The following is an 18,214-nucleotide window of genomic DNA, read 5'->3' on the forward strand; positions in this document are numbered from 1 at the left end:
GATCTTAGGAGATTCCTGCCCCTCCTTCACTCCCAAGCCCTACGGAATGGAATCCTCACCGGAGAAAAATCTCCCAAGGCCAGGATATTTCCAACACAGTTTCAGAGTGCAGCCAGTTTGGAAGCCGGGAATGGGAGTGTTTTCCCGAAGATGGAAAGTTGGCTCGCCGCGCCCGCGCCGCTCACGCACAAGGAATGAGGGACACGCCCCGCCGTGAGCATCCTGCCCCCCAGCCCTTTGGACCCGAGCTCCCCTGGAGAACTACCTGCCTGTGGCTGCACCGACCTAGAGCAAAGTTGGCCAGATTCAAGCCACTCGCCGGGGAAAAAGCCCATGTCCCCGGGTCCCTGAGAGTAGCTTGCAGCCTGTGTAAACAGGGCGTCATCTCCCATCGCACAGTCTGGGCCTGCGGGTCACGACCAGGGATTATCAAATTGACAGAGCTTGGCTGGCCCCCCTCGCCCTTTCCAGGCACATTTCATTTTGTTAATTATCATTTTCTGCTCTTGACATAGAGTCAAGATCTGGGCCAGGGTTGCTTGTGTCTTTTACTTTCTTTCTCATTAACGTTGCCCAGCCTACACTGGCCGAGTTCTCCAGTGTTTGCAAACATTGCTTATGTCTTAACTTCCGAATGTCCTTCACCCTCCTTTCTGCAAGCCACTCGAACAGCAGAGGAAAGGTGGGCCAAGACCCTTTAGGCCCCAAACTGCTTTTCCCTTCTCGAAGGGCTGTGGGCATTTCTCAGGGACTGGGTTCTCCATGTTGCTGACCCAGGGGATGTGACACCTGGGACCAAGGGTGGCCAGTCCTCAGGAGCACTGTGGGAAAGGGCTGGACCCTCCCTCGGCACTTCCTGGCCTGCAGTGTGTTTGCGGTCCTCAGAGTCCTCTTCAGTCCTGCTACCTTAAATTGTCCAGAGAAGTGTCGTCAGTTTGCCGTAGGACTTCTCAGAATACTTCCCTGTGTGCGGATGCCAGGAGCCGAAGGAAGGACCTTCCTTGCTGCCTTGTAGCCAAATCCCCTTCAACGCTCAGGCCTTATCAAACCTCACCTCGGCCCTGAATCCACTGTGTCCAATGTGGCCACTTGTCGAGCTTTCCCTCCTGGAGGCTCCACACTCAGCCACCCTCAGTCCCCATCCTCTTTGAACGCCTGCTGTTGGCCAAGTGAGTTGGTCTGTGAGGTCCTTGGAGAGGAGCTCATGCCCCGAGCGCAGACTGGACACTCCGGGAACCCGTGTGGCTGGCGGACTGAGTCAGCTCGACCCCAGCTGGAGAAGCTACAGGCTCCCTGCTTTCTGACTGCTCTCAGTGGCAGCACCAGCTCGAGCTCTGCTTACAGAGTCAGCTCCAGAGAGTCCCATGAGCCCCTCAGACCGCGGTCTTTGGCTGTTCGTCACAGAAAGATAAAGGTGCCAGTCAGGCGCCATCTTCCCAGAGACTTGATGGCAGTCAGGCAGGAGGGGGACGACTGGGTGTCCCTCTGGAAAAGGCCCCTTTTGAGACGGAGTGCTCTCAGACATGAAGGAAGATCAGGTTTTGTGGGGGCTGAAGCTTAAGTAACTTGGGGAGTGTCCTCTTTAAGAACAGAAAATTGGGTACACAAGTGAGCATTTCCTGAGGACGGGCAAAGAAATCACAACAAAGGACTGGAGCTTGGAGACTCAGGTCTGTTTCATGGGAGATCTTAATGTACCAGAAGTGCCTGTGTGGAAATGCTGCTTCTCGGTGAAACGTGGCTTCTCTTCCCACCTAGTACACTCCATAGCTCCTGGGTCTGCAGGGAAAGGGCCCTAAGCCTTAAAGTTCCTCTGCTTCAGAGTAAATCGCCCTGTTGGAGACTGTGCCCACCCCAGTGGGAAGCAGTGAGCCTCACCTTCCCTTAGCACTTAGAAGAGGCACTGTGAGCTCCTGCGGGGCAGCCTTGTCATTTTTCTGGCTTCTACCCCAAGGACCTCCAGCCACCAGCTGCCTGTGCAGCCCTGTGCCTTGCCCAGTGCGGCTGCATCTGGATGGTGCTTGGCCGTGCAGTCTACCCACGAGGCTGACCACGCAGACACTCAGGGAGGAGTTGGGGCTGTTTCAGCCGAGAGCTGCAAGGTGCAGACATCAGGCCCAGGTGTAGGGGCGGTGGCCGCCTGGCACATCATTCATGAGCGTTTGGCTGATTTATTTTTCCCAATGACCAAGAAAACAAAACCCTGCCTTTTCCGTTTGGTCCTGTTCTTGTTTGGAGCTTGTGTTTGTTGCCTGTCTGTGAACAAACAGAAGAACTGCCCCAGTCACACCACGGCACACAGCGGTGGCTTCACACGGCACTGAGGTTTTGATTAAAAAGGTGGAAAAATGGTGCTTTTTCTTCCTGTTGGGCAGGCCTTCAGTCAACCCTCAAGTGAGGAAACGCTGTCCAGGGCTACTGTGCAGTCAGCTCGCCTTGGTCTTCTGGTTGTGACTGTAGCGGCAGGTTTCATGTCCAGCCAGGGTTTAGGGTTGGAACGGGCCCCTGGCTGCCCCCCTTCCTGCCAGCCCTGCTTTCTTACCCCAGTTCCTGTCCCTGGAGTTGGTGAGCTGGGCTGAGTTAGTTCATGGAACTCAGAAGCAGCCAACTTGAGGGCAGGGAAAGAAAACCGAGGAGAGAGGAAGCCCTGGTGCCTTGGGTAACGTTTGCAGGGTCCTCGTGGCCACCTGGCCCAACTCCTCATTGTACAGATGGTGAATTAGTCTGGATTCTTGGCGGCCAGTGGCAGGCACTGATTCAAGTTGCTCAAACAAAGGAGGGATTTATTAGAGGGGTAGGGGGTATGATTAAATGAAATTGTGAGAGAAATGGCTGTATCTGAGCTGAGGAACCCCCAGCGCCAAGACGCTTCTCCCAAGGTCAATGCCAGCGTCTCTCCCAGCTGGCCATCCCCAAGCCTCCAGCCCACAGTTTCTTCCTGAGACAAGCACTCCAACCAGCTGTGACTAAGAAAACCCCAAAGAATTGATTGGCCACAATGTCACGGAGTCAGGGGGTAGACCAGATGACCCTACGAAGGTGCTTATGATGGACAGACCCCCTTGTTCTCTGTCTCCCTCTCGCTGTGGGTGTGCATGTGCGCACATTTTATTCTAAAGACATATGGGACACCTGCTCTGTGCCAAGAGCATCATCAGTTCATTTCAACAAAGCCAGTGGAGAGAGTACAGGCTCGGGAGCCAGGCCGCTGTTTGCCGTTCTGTGAGCAGGGACAGGGAGCTCCAGCGGACGGGCAGGTGCCATGCAGAGCTCTGGTGAGACAGGAATGAGCAGCGCTCCTGCCCTTCCGAGAGCTTGCTGAGGCTCAGTCTCCGCGCCTGTGACCTGGAACAAGCTCCACCCTGTGGTGGTATTCTGGGGAGCAACAGAAGCATAACGTTGTGGGAAAACTCAAGTCGAGGGGCCAGTGACTGTCAGGCCAGCCCTTGTCCCAGGTGCCCACAACCAGAGCCTGGTTCCTCATCCCGCCCTCACCTGTACCCAGGCCCTGGCTGCTCTGTGTGCAGAGCTTCCTGCCCCGACGCAGATCCCCTCGTGACGGTCAGGGGGCGGCGGGGGTATGGTTGTGGAAGCACCCCTCCCCTGTTCCTGTCCTGAAGGAGAAGTGGGGGTGTCTCCCCCGGAAACAGCTGCTCCACCCTGGTATGGGCAGGGTGGGCAAACCCCTAGGTAGCCCCTCATTTGGAAGGAAGGGGGAACCCTGGAACCTCTTTCTTCCAGAGTGTCCTGCCTCTCCCCTGCTCAGCTTTTCCTGAAAGCTGGGTCTGCCTACATTGGGAAATTGCAAATAGTTTACATGGGGAATGTCAGCTGCCCACATATGAAAATATACACATCATTAAGCCCTAAGTGCTTGCGTCTGGAGATAGAGCGGACAGTCTCCTGGGCTGACCTTTTGTTCACTGATGGAACCACTGCTAATGAGCGCCCAGCAACTCGTGGGATGTTTTCATATGTTGAAGCGAAGCATATGTTGGCCATTAACCTGTGTGTGTGTGGGGGGGTGGTGGTTTTGACAGCACTGTACAAAGAGCATTTGCCGAAATAGAGTCCATAGAACCTTATTCTCCAGCCCCCATGGGCCTCCAAGAAGGGCTTCGTCCTCAAGGCCAAGTCACATCCTCCTCGCACTGTCTGAGGACTGTGGCATCCTCGGAGGATAGGATGATGTTCGGGGATAAGGTTCTTTGACCAGATTGCTCCCTTCTTGAGCTTTTGTGTCAGTTCCCCGTCTGTGCCCTGAGTGGGTTGAAGCAGCTGGGCCCTGAGAGGTCTCACCAGGAGAGCCCTCTGTGATCTCCTCCTCCTGCTTCTCCACCTTGGGTCTTGAATCTCTGAACAAGTAGGGGGGGGTTGTTTCCAGAACGCTCTGAGGGTGACACCAGGGACACCGGCTTCAGGATTATTGATGGCTACTGAGGAAGAGTGGGGGTTCTGAAGAGCCCGTGGTGTGTGCTCCAGCCCTGGGTGCCTCCAAGGACACCAGCCACATACATTCAATCCCATTTCCACTCTGACATCTTGAAATGAGACTCTGAAGCCAGGAGATGCTTTGGGAACCAGGTCCTTAGACATGTGGAATTTCTCACTGATGCAGGAAGTGGTGTCCATCCTGCCAGGTGTCATAGTGCAGAGGGGACAGCAGTGCCCAAGGAGAGTGGGCGCAGTGTTGGGCCAGGCAATGGCAGAGCCCTCGCGATGCCACCCTCAGGGCTGACGATTTAGCAGTCAGAGAGAGTCAGCCTCACAAGAGACATCGGCACGTGTCAGCCAGTCCTGCTTAATTAATGTTGTCTAGATCAGCCTTCCTCCCTCTGAGCAGCAGTCCCCTCCACCTGGGTACATTCGACCTCTCTCTCAGGGTCCAGCCTTGTCTTCCCTCTCCAGGGCTCCCTCCCAACTGATCTCATATTTCCCCTCAACTGTTATAGCAAAGGTCACACCCCTCAGGTCAGAGATGAATCACTAGGTCATTATTTCCCATGTGCCACCTGGTCTTGCAGGCCTGGGGGGCTGGTCTACCTGAGGGTGTCTGTGCCGAAAGCACTGAAGCAAGGGGCTCAACAGCGCCACCTTGTGGACAGTCATACCCGCTGAGGCTGGAGGACCTGGCCTGTACAGGCAGAGCCCGCTGGGCCTCGGCTGTTGGCCTGCCTGGGGCTTCAGTTCCTGCCTCTGAGAAGCCATGGAGCATCCGAGGAAGGCAGAGCCTTGGGTGTGGTGGGTGATCAGCACATGCTTCCTGGATGAGTACTGAGTAAAGCACGCATGGGTGTCTTCATGCCCAGACTGGGCCCATGCCTTTCCCACCACCATCCCTCCCTCTCCAGCATGCTCAGTCCCTGAAATAGCCCAGATTGGATTGTCCTGCTCCAGGTTAAGCATAGAAGGCTCTTGCAAAGCTGCAGCTATGACCTGGGAGGGTGAAGCCTTGAGCATTTACAGCACCATGGGGGCGCTAGAGAGGTTTTAGCCTTCCCATAGGTTATCTCTGTTAGCCCACTAGTCACCCCAACCACACACATGCTTGCTCCAAATCTATTGCTATGCAAATGCAGCTCCAAGACCAGTCCTAAGCTCTTCTGTCCAGCCAGAATTCTCCCCACCCACACTGTCTCTTTAGACCTCCTGAGGCCCTAGGGCATTGAATCATGACTGGTCAATACTGAGCCTGAATACTGTGGAGGCTTCCATTTTGATGGAGCAAAGGCTGACATCTGGCCTAGGCCACATGTCGAAGTGCAGGATCACTTTCTTCTCTTTGGCCAATGCCCCGGGCATACATAGCCATGTCCCCCAGGCATGTCTTGCTGTCTTAAGCTGTTCCAGGAGTTGACCACAGAGCCCTAAGGGCAGCTGGGGGTCATCACAACTATCATCAGACGGGACTTTCTGGCCGAGCTGGGCAGACTGGTCACACTGTTTGCCAGCTGGTTGGCTTTGGCTGCCCAAGAGCATTTATAGAGCAAAAAGCAGCCCGAGGTCTCTTATAAAATTCTCCTGGGTCCTGGGACCCCCCTCAGGCCAGCAGTGCTTTGAAGTGACACTTATTTCTTTGGTCACCAGTGGTCTGCTCAAGCAGCTTCAGCCTGCAGGCCTTGACTTGAACAGGACAGTGTCAGCTAGGCACCTAGGTCCTTTGAAATTCTTGGTGGCATGGCCTCTGGACTGGAGGGGCAGGGACAGGGTTTGTCAGCTGGAAGCCCTTGAGGCCCTTTCTGTTTGACTTGGAGGAGGACGGCACCATCCTTCCTGCCTATCCTGACCCTCAGCTTCATCCCAGAGGGACAGTCCCTGGTAGAAAGAGCCACAGTGCTGCCCAACCATAGCTCTCCTGCATTCCTGAGCCCTCAGGGCAGTGAGGTTGGCATTGCTGTCCAGAGCCCACCTGGCTTGTGGTATACACACCTCCCTTCCTCAGCCCACCTCACAGGCTCCCTGGGACCAGAAGGGACTGGCTTGCTGGAAAGGGATCTGAGCCTGCCTTGAATTCTGTCTTCAAGCCACAGGGAGTAGGTTGTGGTTGCTGGGACCCCAGGGCCTTTTCTTAAGTGATGCAGGCCAGGGAGAGCCTTTCTGATGGTTTCTCTCCAAAACTCACTGCTCTAACCTGGAGGGGAAGAACCAGATACTCTCCGGTTCCATGGACACAAACAGCAAATGTCCCACTGAGATGCCCCGCTGAGCAGTGGCTCCTCTCACCCCACTGGCTGGCAGTTTGGGCTTCAGTTTCCGACTTAAGCTGGCCAACAGCTTCTTACTCCTTTCTTATTGGCAAAGGTGTCAGTCCCTGGAGTCACTTGAAAGGGGGTTTGGTTGGAATCCCTTAATCTCTTCATGTTGAGCCAAAGACTGAATTTCAGCCCATGGTTGTTAAACTAAACACTTTATTACCTGCTCATTAACTCCCGTTGGGGCTTTGACTGGTGGGCAGTGTCCCCCAGAGCCCTCCCGCCAGCCAGTGCCCAAGAATGAGAGCCGTGCTGCGGAGCAGGCAGCCCAGATGGCTGTTGTCACCTGCAGGTGGGAGGGCCCATGAGGGGAGGGAGGTCTGCTCTACCTCGGCCCGTCCTCCGAAAGACTTTCCCAGATGACCCACCCCTGAGAGCTCCTCCTCCTCTGAGCGCAGCGCTCCTTCCCCTGAGCTGTCACGGTACAAGCTCCGCCTGTCTCTGCTGAGGGCCTCGGGGTGTCCTTGTCAGCCCCAGGGCTGAGGCCACACCTCAGGGGGCCCCTGGGGGTGGAGAGTGGGTGAGGGTAGCCCAGGTGGCCCATAACCCCCCCCACCTCCAGTCAGACTCATTCCTGGCCCATCCAGTGTGGGCTCACATCCCCTCTCCCCCTTAACGCCTGGGTGACCCTGGGCAAATGCCTCCACCTTTCTGAACCTGCTTCCTCGCCCATGAAATGCACATCGTGACCGTGTCTGCTTCCTAGAGCCACGTGGCGATGAGGTGAACCCTGCCTCACACGTGCCCATCCAGGGTTGGCCTCGATAGAGGTAAACCATTACTGCCCACTATGTGATTTCCGTTGGTTTTAAATATTGGCTCTATAAACAAACTTCATTTGGGCGAGGAGAAATCTTGCTGGTTTAAAAAAAAACTGTGAGAGCCATGGACTCCAGCCAGCCCATTTCATTCGTACACGACCACATCTGACCAAGAACAGGGGAAGGGCTTCTCTGCAGGACCTTACCTTGTCTCATGTGTGTCTCACCAGAGAAAAAGTGCTGGAGGTCAAGGGGCACACTGGCTTCATCTTTTAACTCTCCTGGCCCCTCTCCTGGCTGCCCAGCGCAGGCTGGGCCTCCTGGGGGTAAGGGTGTCCTCCCTGGGTGAAATCCAATGACAAAGCGGTGGCCCACCCCCCCAGCATGGCTGTTTGGTCTTTGCTGACTCAACTGGGTTCCAGTCACATCCTGGCACAATACATTGCACCAGTTCTGGGCCAGCCTCCGGGTCCTTTAAAGCAAGGTTGCCCCAGCCACTCAGCTCTCTTCCTGAATCGAATTTGCCCATGGCCTCAATCTTATATTCCATTGCTCTGGAGTAGTCTGGAATTATTGATCCGCAATAGGCTCAGCTGCCAGAATTCCCAAGAAAGTTCCCAAGACTTAAAAGCAAAAGACCCCAACCACCAGTTCCCAAGTCTTGAAGGACCCGTGGGCATTTCTGGAGTGGTTCCTTCCTGTTACAGGGGAGCAGGTGGAGGCCCAAGATGGCGAAGGGCAGAGGTCAGCCCAAAGCTCGGGGCTCCAGCCTGTTGGTCGAGCATCTTTTCTACAAAAGGAGCAGCAAGGAGCTCCAGCAGCTGACACTCTACTGGTCGCTCTTCTGCGGTCTCATTAAGTTGTCAGCATGGGGACGGAGGGTGGGAGGGAGCCACTGCCCCCCAGGGTTGGCGACAACAGCCATCTGGGAGATGCTCTGAGATGTGTGGTGTAACTGGCTGCTTCTGCACTGGGTGGCATGGCATTTACCATCACAGCGGCTCCCCCACCCAGGGGCTGGGAGGACCCATGGCAGGGGAAGACCTGCAGAGAGGGCGGGCCTGGGAGAGGAAGAGAGAAGGCAGGCATGTGGGCACTCGGAACACTGGGGAATAGAAGGTGAGCCCCTGGTTTCATTCACCGGGGCCATGCCAGGCTGCTCCGCCTCCACCCTCAGGATCAAACCCCCCAGACACCACGCAGTGGGTTTAGCAGAATAATCGGTCCCATGGTCACATTTTAATAGCTGGGAAGAAAACACATCTTTCAGATTTCAGCATTTTTGGAAAAGATGCATCTGCACCCTGTCTTTCTGAGCCCACTTCTGGCAATTTTCTCATTCCTGTAATTTATTAAAAACCCACCCTGGGGCCCAGCTGGTGAGTGAACAGCTAGTGGAGGGTGATTGGTGGGGGGAGGGATGGGTGTGGGAGGAGCTGCCTTCCCAGAGGTTGCTGCTGCTTCTGGGTAGGATGCAGAAACTTGGAGCTGTCCTTCAAACCTGACATGCTCAGGCCAGGCAGCTTAACCAAGGAGGAGAAGGAAATGACAGTGGTGACACCTACTGCACACTTCCTACTATGTGCAGGATCTGGGCCAAAGGCTTGACCTAGAGTTGCATTGATTCCTTCTGGGATAAACTGTTATTTCTGATCATCTTCCTGATGACTAAAGCTGAGCACTCAAGACCAGGGCCCCACAGCTACAAGTAGCAGATGTGGGATTGGAATCCTGGTGTGTCACTGCCGAAGCTATATATCAGAGCTGCTGAGGTCCCCACCCCTGGCTGCTGTGCCACCCTGTTCACTTGCCCTTTTACCCCTTCCAGACCCTTTTACACATGACCTGGAGGCTGGGCAGGTGTTCACCTCGAGTCTACCCTCTGAGGAGACAGCCCCAGTGTGACTGGGAGATGTCAGCAAGCTCGGGGGGCTTGGGTGGGGCTTGGGTGCTGATGATCTGGGCTGCATGCACAGCTCCTCATACCATGGGCACTCTCACACCTCATTTGGTCTGACCACAGGCCCAGGACACAGGACGTCATTATTGATGTTCTGCAAACCAGGGCAGTGATGCTCACAGGAACCACGTGACCTCCATGAGGTCACACCAGCTGAAAGTGGCAGAGCAAAAATCTAACCCAAGGCCTGGGCTTGTTCACGACCTTCCAGCTCAGCCTCCTCCCTGCACCACCGGACACTGTGCAGGCGGCCCAGAGCCAGGTGTGGGCGGGACGGGAAGGCACACCCACGCCCAGCACCTGTGGATGGCCCTAGCACCCTGCTGCTCCCCCTCACTGACTGCTTCCTCTTTTCTTCTTCCCCCCAGTCCCCAGTTTTCATTGCCCAAGTTGGCCGGGACCTGGTCTCCCAGACGGAGGAGAAGCTCCATCAGAGGCCCTGCAAAGAGCTCTTTTCCGCCTGCACACAGTAAGTGCTCCGGTGGCCTGGCCTCCGGGCAGCCAGCCTTCCTCCCTCCCTGGGCCGGGATGTCAGTCCCCTCAGCTCCTCTGGCAGCCACACAGCCGCCCAGATGGGGGCTACCACTAGCTTCCACCTGGAGCACTGAGCACCAGGGGCAGGTCTTCAGTGGCCAAGGGCCCCAGCCAAGCCACCCAGATGTTTGTATACTCCTTAAGAAGGGAAACAGATACCAGGGGCTGAGTCCAAAGAAAACATCTGCTTCAAAGGGTGTTGAAAGCAGTGGCTCCTAGGCTGTTGCGACCCAGGAATGTACAGCAATTTGACCCAGTCCAGGTGGTTTGGAAATCCTCCCCAGGCCCCCAGCCCCACCTCTGCCACCAATCCACCCGTTGGCGCTGCTGCTAGAGAGGGCTGCAGGCTGCCTTTTCTGCCGTATCCCATCACCTCTGCAGGACATATATAGCGACCCTAATGGACTAGGAGACAAGTCGGCAGCTGTGGTGCCAGCTGTGTACCAATTAAGCCCCCACCCATCCCACACACACACTACAAAGGCATGACACACACATATGTTCATGTGACCACATGCACCACCCCCCATAGGTGTGCACACAAACATACCTGCATGCCAAGAGGCATTCGGAGCCAGATCCCCCCCCACAGCTGATGAGTCTGGGGCCTTTTCACGTGCCCTTGTTCAGCCTGTGCACCACAGACATTGATTGGGCGCAAGCAGAAACAAGTCTGGCTGCTGCCCTCTTGGAGCTGGCCAGGGGTCAGATCTGAAAATGGGTGAGGTCCCTGGGCTGTCCCCCTGAGGGAGTGGCCATCCTGACCCCCCCCATGCCAGCCCTGGGTTTTGGATTTGGCAGGACACAGCCTCCAACATGCCCCCACTCTGCATGTCCCCTCGTTCCCCAGGTCCCAAGTGCCTGCAGCCAGGTTCCAAACCCTCCAGGCCCTGCCTGGGGCTGGACCCACAGCAGGTGACGAGTAGATTTTGCTGCAGGGATGGAAATCTCCCTGTGGCTTTGCTGGTCCTGGACCAAGTCCAGAGCCTGGGCCCTCAGGGGCTGCATCCCCACTCGGCCTCACACCACCCACTGTCTCAGAGTTTCTCCCCCTCCCTTGCACCCAGTTAAGTCTGTCTCTGTTGTCATTTCAGCTCCTGTCCCTTCTACAGAGAGATCTCTCTGACCCCCCAGGGACCTCACTCAACTCTAATTCCTAACATGTCCGTGGGGTCATTTATTTAATGTTTGTTATTTACCCAATCATGATGCCACCCAAATGCTCACTGCTCTACCCAGGCCTAGAGTATGCCCATGGCAGGTACTTGGTACCTGTTTGTGGGATTAGCCAGGCAATCTCAAACAACCTTCTAGAATGATGGGGCCTCTGGCCCCTGTGAGTTTCCATTTCCAAAGTCTGGGAATGGATGAGGCTGGGCGTTAACCTGCTGGGTATGGCTCTGCCCATCTGCTTCGAGATCAGGATTATAAAATGTTTCTTTGTGTTCCCTCCGAGCCAGGTCTGTCCACGACTACCTGAGTGGAGGCCCCTTCCATGAGTACCTGGACAGCATGTATTTTGACCGCTTTCTCCAGTGGAAGTGGTTAGAAAGGTCAGTGCTCCCCTTGTGCTCCTCACCCACGCGTGTGTGCCAGCATGTGTGTTGGGGTGGAGGGGGACAGTTTTCACCTGAGAAGTCATATAAAAATCAGTTACCTCCATGGGCCAACAGATAAAATTGACCGTCCTCCTATGAACTAAGCTGTGTGTGTTCTTCTGGAGGCCCTCTAAGCTTACTAAAGTGCACTTAACACACACTCCCACTCACGCTCGTGTGCTCACAGCATCTGGCATCTTATCTTGTTCTCTCTCTCTGTCCTTGAGAATTCTTCCTCCGCCAGCCATATCCTTTGATGAGCTGCACATCCCCTATTTAACCCAGCCCCCTATTGACGGACATGGAGGTTGCTGTTTTGTGCGCAACCTTACCTAAGTAATGAAAAACTTTGTACATATGTCTTTATGTACTTTTGCAAGTCCAACCTTCGAAATTCCTAGCAGAGGGGTTGTGGGGTCAGAGAGCACCAGTCTGGAACTGTGAGGGACAGCCAAGCTGCCCTCCCCAACAGCTGCCCCCAGTTTCCAGCCCTGCCTGTGCCAGGGCCGCCTCATCAGCGCTGTTCTCGTCCTTTCCTCCCGGCAGTGAGCCCTCTTGTTTGTTTCCGTCTCTAGTAGTGGCCAAGGAAGCGTGTTTCCATGTTTTATTTCTGCCTTATTCTCTGCAAAGTGCTCTCACGTGCACGTCGGTGGCTCAGCCGGGCAGATGTGACTGACGAGGAGGGAGAGACAGAGAGGGCATGGCTGGCCTCGTCACCCACCAGGCCAGCAATGCAGCCAAGGGGGACCCTGGCCCAGGAGCCCTTGCACAGCACTCTGCCCACCACCACGTTCCAGGATGAGCAGGACGCAGGGATGCCTGCGTGAAATCCACACCGGGCTGAGCCAGGAGACTGGTGGGAGCTCACCTTCCACAGCCCCGAGTTCCGTATGCCCCAGAGGCCTGGCACTCATGGCCACGTGGGCCCGTGTGATTAGGGCAAGGAGCCATCCTGACCTGCATGTGCATTAACACCTTTGCTGGCCCAGTCCCCTGCAAAGGCTCAGGAAGCTACAAGACAGAAACCCGCTGGAAGCTCCATTGCGGCCCTGCCCTGCCCACCTCCGGAAGCCCAGAGAACACCCTGCCTGTCAGCCACTGGAGGGCGTTGCTCTCCACCCGACCAGTGGGGATGACAGTGAGCAGGGGACAGCCTTCTGTTAGCCCAGTGGCTGCCACTGGTCACCTCGCACCTGAACGTCATGGCTGCGGGAAAGACCAAGGAGCGAAGGGCCGGCGACAACATCCTGCTGAGGCATGGAACCCACGGACTGGGTCTGAGTGCCAGCTCGACCTCCCCCAGAGGGGCCTCGGGAAGGGCTGCCCACCCTCCACCCCGGTTCCTCCTCTTTCAGTGGGAGTAGTACAGTGCCTGCCTTTTGGTCTTGGGCGAGGGTGAGACGAGAGCAGCAGCACATGCCCAGGACAAGGCAGGTGCTCGACGAAGCTCAGCCATTTGCCTCAGGAGTAAACTGCTCGATACAGTTGTTGTGGTCATTGCCAAGGTCACCAGCGCCTGCATGACCACCATCCTCGTATGTCTGGGATTGGAAGGAGCAGCTGAGACTAGTGGAGGGTCAGGCCCGGTTCTGATGCTCACGGGACAGTGGTGGGGTGTATTCATCGAGCCCCACACCCCACCCTGGAGCCCTGGGCCATGTAACATGTTACCCCCATCTGCACCCACTTTCCCCGGGTTTGCAGCATGGGGTCAGACGTCAAATGTGAGCTCCTGCCTGGGCTCTAATTTCAACCCCACCGCTTACCAGCCATGACCTTGGGCAACTCATTTTACCTCTCAAAGCCTAAGAGTTCTTGACTGCAGAATGGAGACTACTAGTCTCACCTCTCAAGGCTGGTGTGAGGATTACATGAGTCCATGTACAAGATGCTTCGAGTGGTGGGAACTGTTACCATAGAGACCCCCCAGAGGGGGCCATGTCCTTTATTCCTAGAATCCTAATGACATCTGACACACAGCAGCTTTTAGAAAGCCTTTGGATGCAAATGCCTTTTAAATATCTCCATTTTATTGAAGATGCAAGGCTCAGAGAGGTTGACGGATTGGCCCTGGGTCACACAGCAAGGGCCTGGCAAGGCTGGAACCTGAACTCCAGGTCCCTCACCCAAGTTCTTCTACCTGACACTCCTGTTGCAATGGAATCATTTAGCTGTGGCCACTGGCTTTCATTTTACTTGTCTGTACCAAGCGTAAGAAATGGACTTTTAAAATCTGAGATGTTAAGCCCTTTTCCATTAAGTTGTTGAAGCCAAAAGGGCAGGACACTGGCCTAGAGATGTCCTAAATGACTGACAACCCCCTTTCCCTTTTTTTTTTTTTTCTCCACTACCAAGACCACGGCCCGTTAGCGCTGTACTGTTGAAATATTAAAGGGATTTTTCCTTCCCAAGGCTAACCAAGAGGTTCCTTGGAAATTGTGTTGCACCTATTTCCCCTAGAGGAGGAGACCTGGGCAGTGCCAACCAGCTGTTCGTCCTCTGTGTAGCATGAACTGTTGGGCCCGGCGCCTTCAGGCGGTTTTGAAGGCAGCTGTAGGAAATGGTCCCAGGGTGACAGCGGGCACAGGCGCATGGCAGGTTTCTCCAATGCCCTGGCCACTCGTGTGCAGGAGAAAGATAGAGAGCGGTGGAGAGTCCTGCAGAGGGGCAGCCTGTGCTGCTGACAGGGACTGGGCCCTGCTTCTCAGAGATGCGCCAGGGAAGAGAGAGTGAGTCACACACGTGAATTCCAGGCAGTATGCCCGGGAGCGCCCTGGGGTCTCGGGGCCATCCTACGAGAACAGTGACGGGCTTTCTGGTAAAAGCCAAATCCTCTTCAGGACCCGGCAGCCGGGGAGTTTCCATGGAAGATTCATTCAGGAGCTGCTGTGACCAGAGAGGCTCACTGTCTGTCTTGAGCTGACCCAGTTCTTTGGCCCAGTTCAGTCTCACTCCAGCCTCCACCCTGTTTGGGACTCTTGGGGGGGGGGGATTGGGCGATGCTCAAAAACGGCTCTGGTTCCAAGAGCCAGTGTTAACATTGCAGAGCTGACTATTATTCACGCACCAGCTGATGGACATATGGATTGTTTCCTTATCTTGGCTGTTATGAATAATGCTGCAGTGAACACAGGGTTAAATGTGTGTACACACACACACAGTGGAATACTACTCAGCCTTCAAAAAGAAGGACATCCTGCTATTTTATGACAACATGGATGAACTTGGAGGACACTTGCTGCTAAGTGGCACAAGCCAGACACAGAAAGCCAAATACCACATGACCTCACTTATATGACTATTATAATCTAAATAGTCAAATACCTGGAAGCAGACAGTGGGATGCTGGCTGCCCTGGTGGTGTGGGGCGGGAAAATGGGGGAAAAGGTACAAAGTTTCAGTTACGCAGGATGGATAGGTTCCAGGGGTCTAATGTACAGCATGGTGATGATAGTTAACAGCACTGTATTATGTGCTTGAAATTTGCTAAAAGAGTAGATCTTCAGTGTTCTCACCAGAAAGAGGGAGGGAAGGAGGAAAGGAAGGAGAGAAGGAAGAGGTAGTCGAGGTGATAGAATGTTAGTTAGCTTGATTGTGGTGATCATTCCACAGTGTATACATATATCAGACATCAAGCTGTACACTGTCAGTTATACCACAATGAAGCTGAAAAAACGCCAAACAGGCCCACAGTGAAAAAGCACAAGCCATGCGCAGCCCAAAGTTCGGGGCAGCCAGAGGACCATCTGTTTCTTTACTCCAAGACCTCCCGTGCTTGCCTTGTGGTCAGAGGTTCTGTCTGAGTGGACATGATACATGGCTTTGCTAATTAAAATGGGGAGTTGGGAGACACCAAGCGATTATGACTTCATAAATTCCGCTTTGGGCAGACAGGATCTTCCAGTGTTGGAGCTCTGGGGGAAACAGTAAAGAGGCCCTCGGAGGTGGAAAGGCTGGAAGTGCGGCAGTGCTGCTGGGCAGGCTGAGATGCGCCGGTGTGGGGAGGGCGCTGTCCGTCATGTCCTCCCTGGGACACTGAACCGCTGTGGCTCCTGGCCCCGCCCCCTCCCTGCATGGGCCTCACAGCTTCCTTCTGAGTTTAGCCACCTGATTTGGGAGAGAGGGGGAACCACAGGGAAAGTCCCATGAAGCTGCTTTGGTTCTCACTTGTCAAGCCTTCTGCCCATCTGCTTTTCTCCCAGGCTGCAGGGCCCCAGGGGCAGGTGGCCTGGGATCTGAATACCCAGTCCCAGAGTAAGCCCTGGAGGGGCCCGTCTGCAGGATGATTCCTGGGGTTCCCTGGGGCATGGAATTGCGCCTTGCCCTGCCTATTTCAGTGCTGCTGTCCTCTATTGCATATGGCTTATACATCTTAACACCATGATTCTTGCTTTTTTCCAGGCAACCGGTAACCAAAAACACTTTCAGGCAGTACCGAGTGCTGGGAAAAGGGGGCTTTGGGGAGGTGAGTGAACATCCACATTCTCGGTTCAAAGTTCCCAAACTCTAGTCACCTTTTCTGTCCCTTCTGGATCTGCCTAAGGTGTTCCCAATGTTTGCTTGGTCATGGGCCCCCTGGTGGAGAGGAGGGTGAGGCTGGGGCCTTTGGGAGGGTCAGATGTGTCTGAATTGGGGAAGGAGGGTGGGGAGCAGCCCTCGCTGTCTGGGGCTGGGGGTGAGAATGGAGCACTCTTGGAGGCAGCCTCGGGCAGGGTTCAAGTCTGGAAAAGAGAAATGTGCTCTTGGCTGTGTTTGGAGGGAGAAATGAGGGCATGAGGGCCAGACGACACTCTTATTAAGCACTGTTGTGCTCTATCTAATCTCCCCAAGAGTGAGGTAAGCCTGTGAATCTCATTCAGAGATGAGGAAAACTGAAAATCAGAATGGTTAGGTGACCTGGCCAAGGGCACACAGCCAGTAAGGGCCAAAACTAAGACTAGAACCCAAATGCCCTGTTTCCTGTTCCTCTGAATTATACATTCAGGGTTTCCAGGCATCTCCTATCCCTGATCCCCCAAGAAGCACCTTCTGCCTGCAGCTGGTACTTGAAAGCCCCCAGTTAGCAATGACTACATCTGGTCGGAAGCTTAGGACAGAAAATCTAGTTGCCTCTGAGAGAGGGATGGGACTTTAGGCCTCAGCCAGCCATCTGAGCATTGGTGTAAGTGGCTCATTCTGCACCTTCAAGAGCTGATGTCCACCTAAGGGGAAGAGGAGGGGGGGCGAGGTGGCACTGAAGTCAGATCTCAAGGGTGGGGCCCCAGGCAGCCATGGGTCCAAATCCTGGCATGGCTGGTGCTGGCTCCATCAGTCCCCAGCCCCGAGAGCCAGCATCCCAGCCACGGAGGAGCTCCCAGCAGGCCTCACGCCCCTCGCCCTTGGCTTCTCTCGTGCGCCGCAGGTCTGTGCCTGCCAGGTCCGGGCCACGGGGAAGATGTATGCCTGCAAGCGCTTGGAGAAGAAGAGAATTAAGAAGAGGAAAGGGGAGTCCATGGCCCTCAACGAGAAGCAGATCCTGGAGAAGGTCAACAGTCGGTTTGTGGTGAGTGTCCCGGGCCCAGTGACGCTCTGGCGACCAGGGCTTCTGTGCCTTAGGAAGTGGGTGGCCCTCTAGCGTGGCGGCTGCCCATCCCCAGGAAGATGGGTTGCAGTGAGAGGAATACCTGCAGAAGGCAGCCAGATGCCACCTCCATCCCAGGGCTCCTCTGGGTCCACTATGGCCGACTTGGTCCTGTCACTAGAGTGAGCCTGGCTCCCCTCCATGTGTGGGACCGAGGCCTCTGTTCTGCAGGATCACCTTGTAAACTGCCTGGTGGACAATAGAAGCCCACCCTGGGTTCGGCAAAGCAGCTGTGTTTCCATAGACCCTGTAGACTGGTTTCTCATGGGGACACCTCAGTGTCAATATTCTGAGACGCCACTTTGTGTGTATCTGCTGTGTTTCTCCATCTAGGCCACGCTCTACTGCAGTAACAAATTTCCCCCGACTCACAGTAGCTGAAAACAGCGAAGACCGTTCTGTCACTCACATAGGGTCCAGTCAGATCAGGCCACCCCCCACCTTACAGCTACCCTGTCTGGAGTCAGGGAGGTGTGTGCCAAGGGGCACGAGCAGGGACTGTCACAGCCTCAGCTGTCACTTCCACCCACAGCCCATTGGCCAGAGCTAGTCACTGCAGGGGACAAGCCAACTGCGGGGAAATATGGAGGAGCACGTGGATATATGGTCAGCTCTAAATGTCTGCTACGTGTCACTGTAAGAAACAATATGTGTACAAGGTAGAAATTCCAAGAGCACAGACAGATCCAAAATCAAAACAGAAGCCTCCCTCTCTGAGTAACCATCCAACATGTTGGATTCATTACTTTGAGCCAGTGGGATCTTACTAGACAGTTATTCTGCAGTGTTTTTCCCCTTAAAAATGTAGGTCTTTTATTTTTCAATATCCAGTTTTATAGCCGCACCTTAAAAAAAATACTGTGCACCCTCCCCTTGATATACACGGAAGAGAGAAACCCTAACCTGTGTGGCCAATCCCACGGGAGAGAGCTCCTGGTTTTAAGCCGCTGCGCACGGGGCTGCGGGGCTGCCCTGAACATCCCTTGGGT

General features: G+C 54.9%; 1 protein-coding gene across 1 annotated transcript in view; it reads left to right on the forward strand.

The window, feature by feature from the left end:
- Positions 1-18,214, forward strand: part of GRK5 (G protein-coupled receptor kinase 5) — a 158,781-nt gene that overhangs the window by 129,607 nt on the left and 10,960 nt on the right. Inside the window, exons 5-8 of the mRNA XM_016206349.2 lie at positions 9,842-9,942; positions 11,468-11,560; positions 16,007-16,070; positions 17,007-17,147. Coding sequence (XP_016061835.2) covers positions 9,842-9,942; positions 11,468-11,560; positions 16,007-16,070; positions 17,007-17,147 — 399 coding nt within the window. The remainder of the gene's footprint in view (positions 1-9,841; positions 9,943-11,467; positions 11,561-16,006; positions 16,071-17,006; positions 17,148-18,214) is intronic.

The sequence above is a fragment of the Miniopterus natalensis genome, chromosome 14 (genome assembly GCF_054644295.1).
Source record: "Miniopterus natalensis isolate mMinNat1 chromosome 14, mMinNat1.hap1, whole genome shotgun sequence".
Taxonomy (NCBI): domain Eukaryota; kingdom Metazoa; phylum Chordata; class Mammalia; order Chiroptera; family Miniopteridae; genus Miniopterus; species Miniopterus natalensis.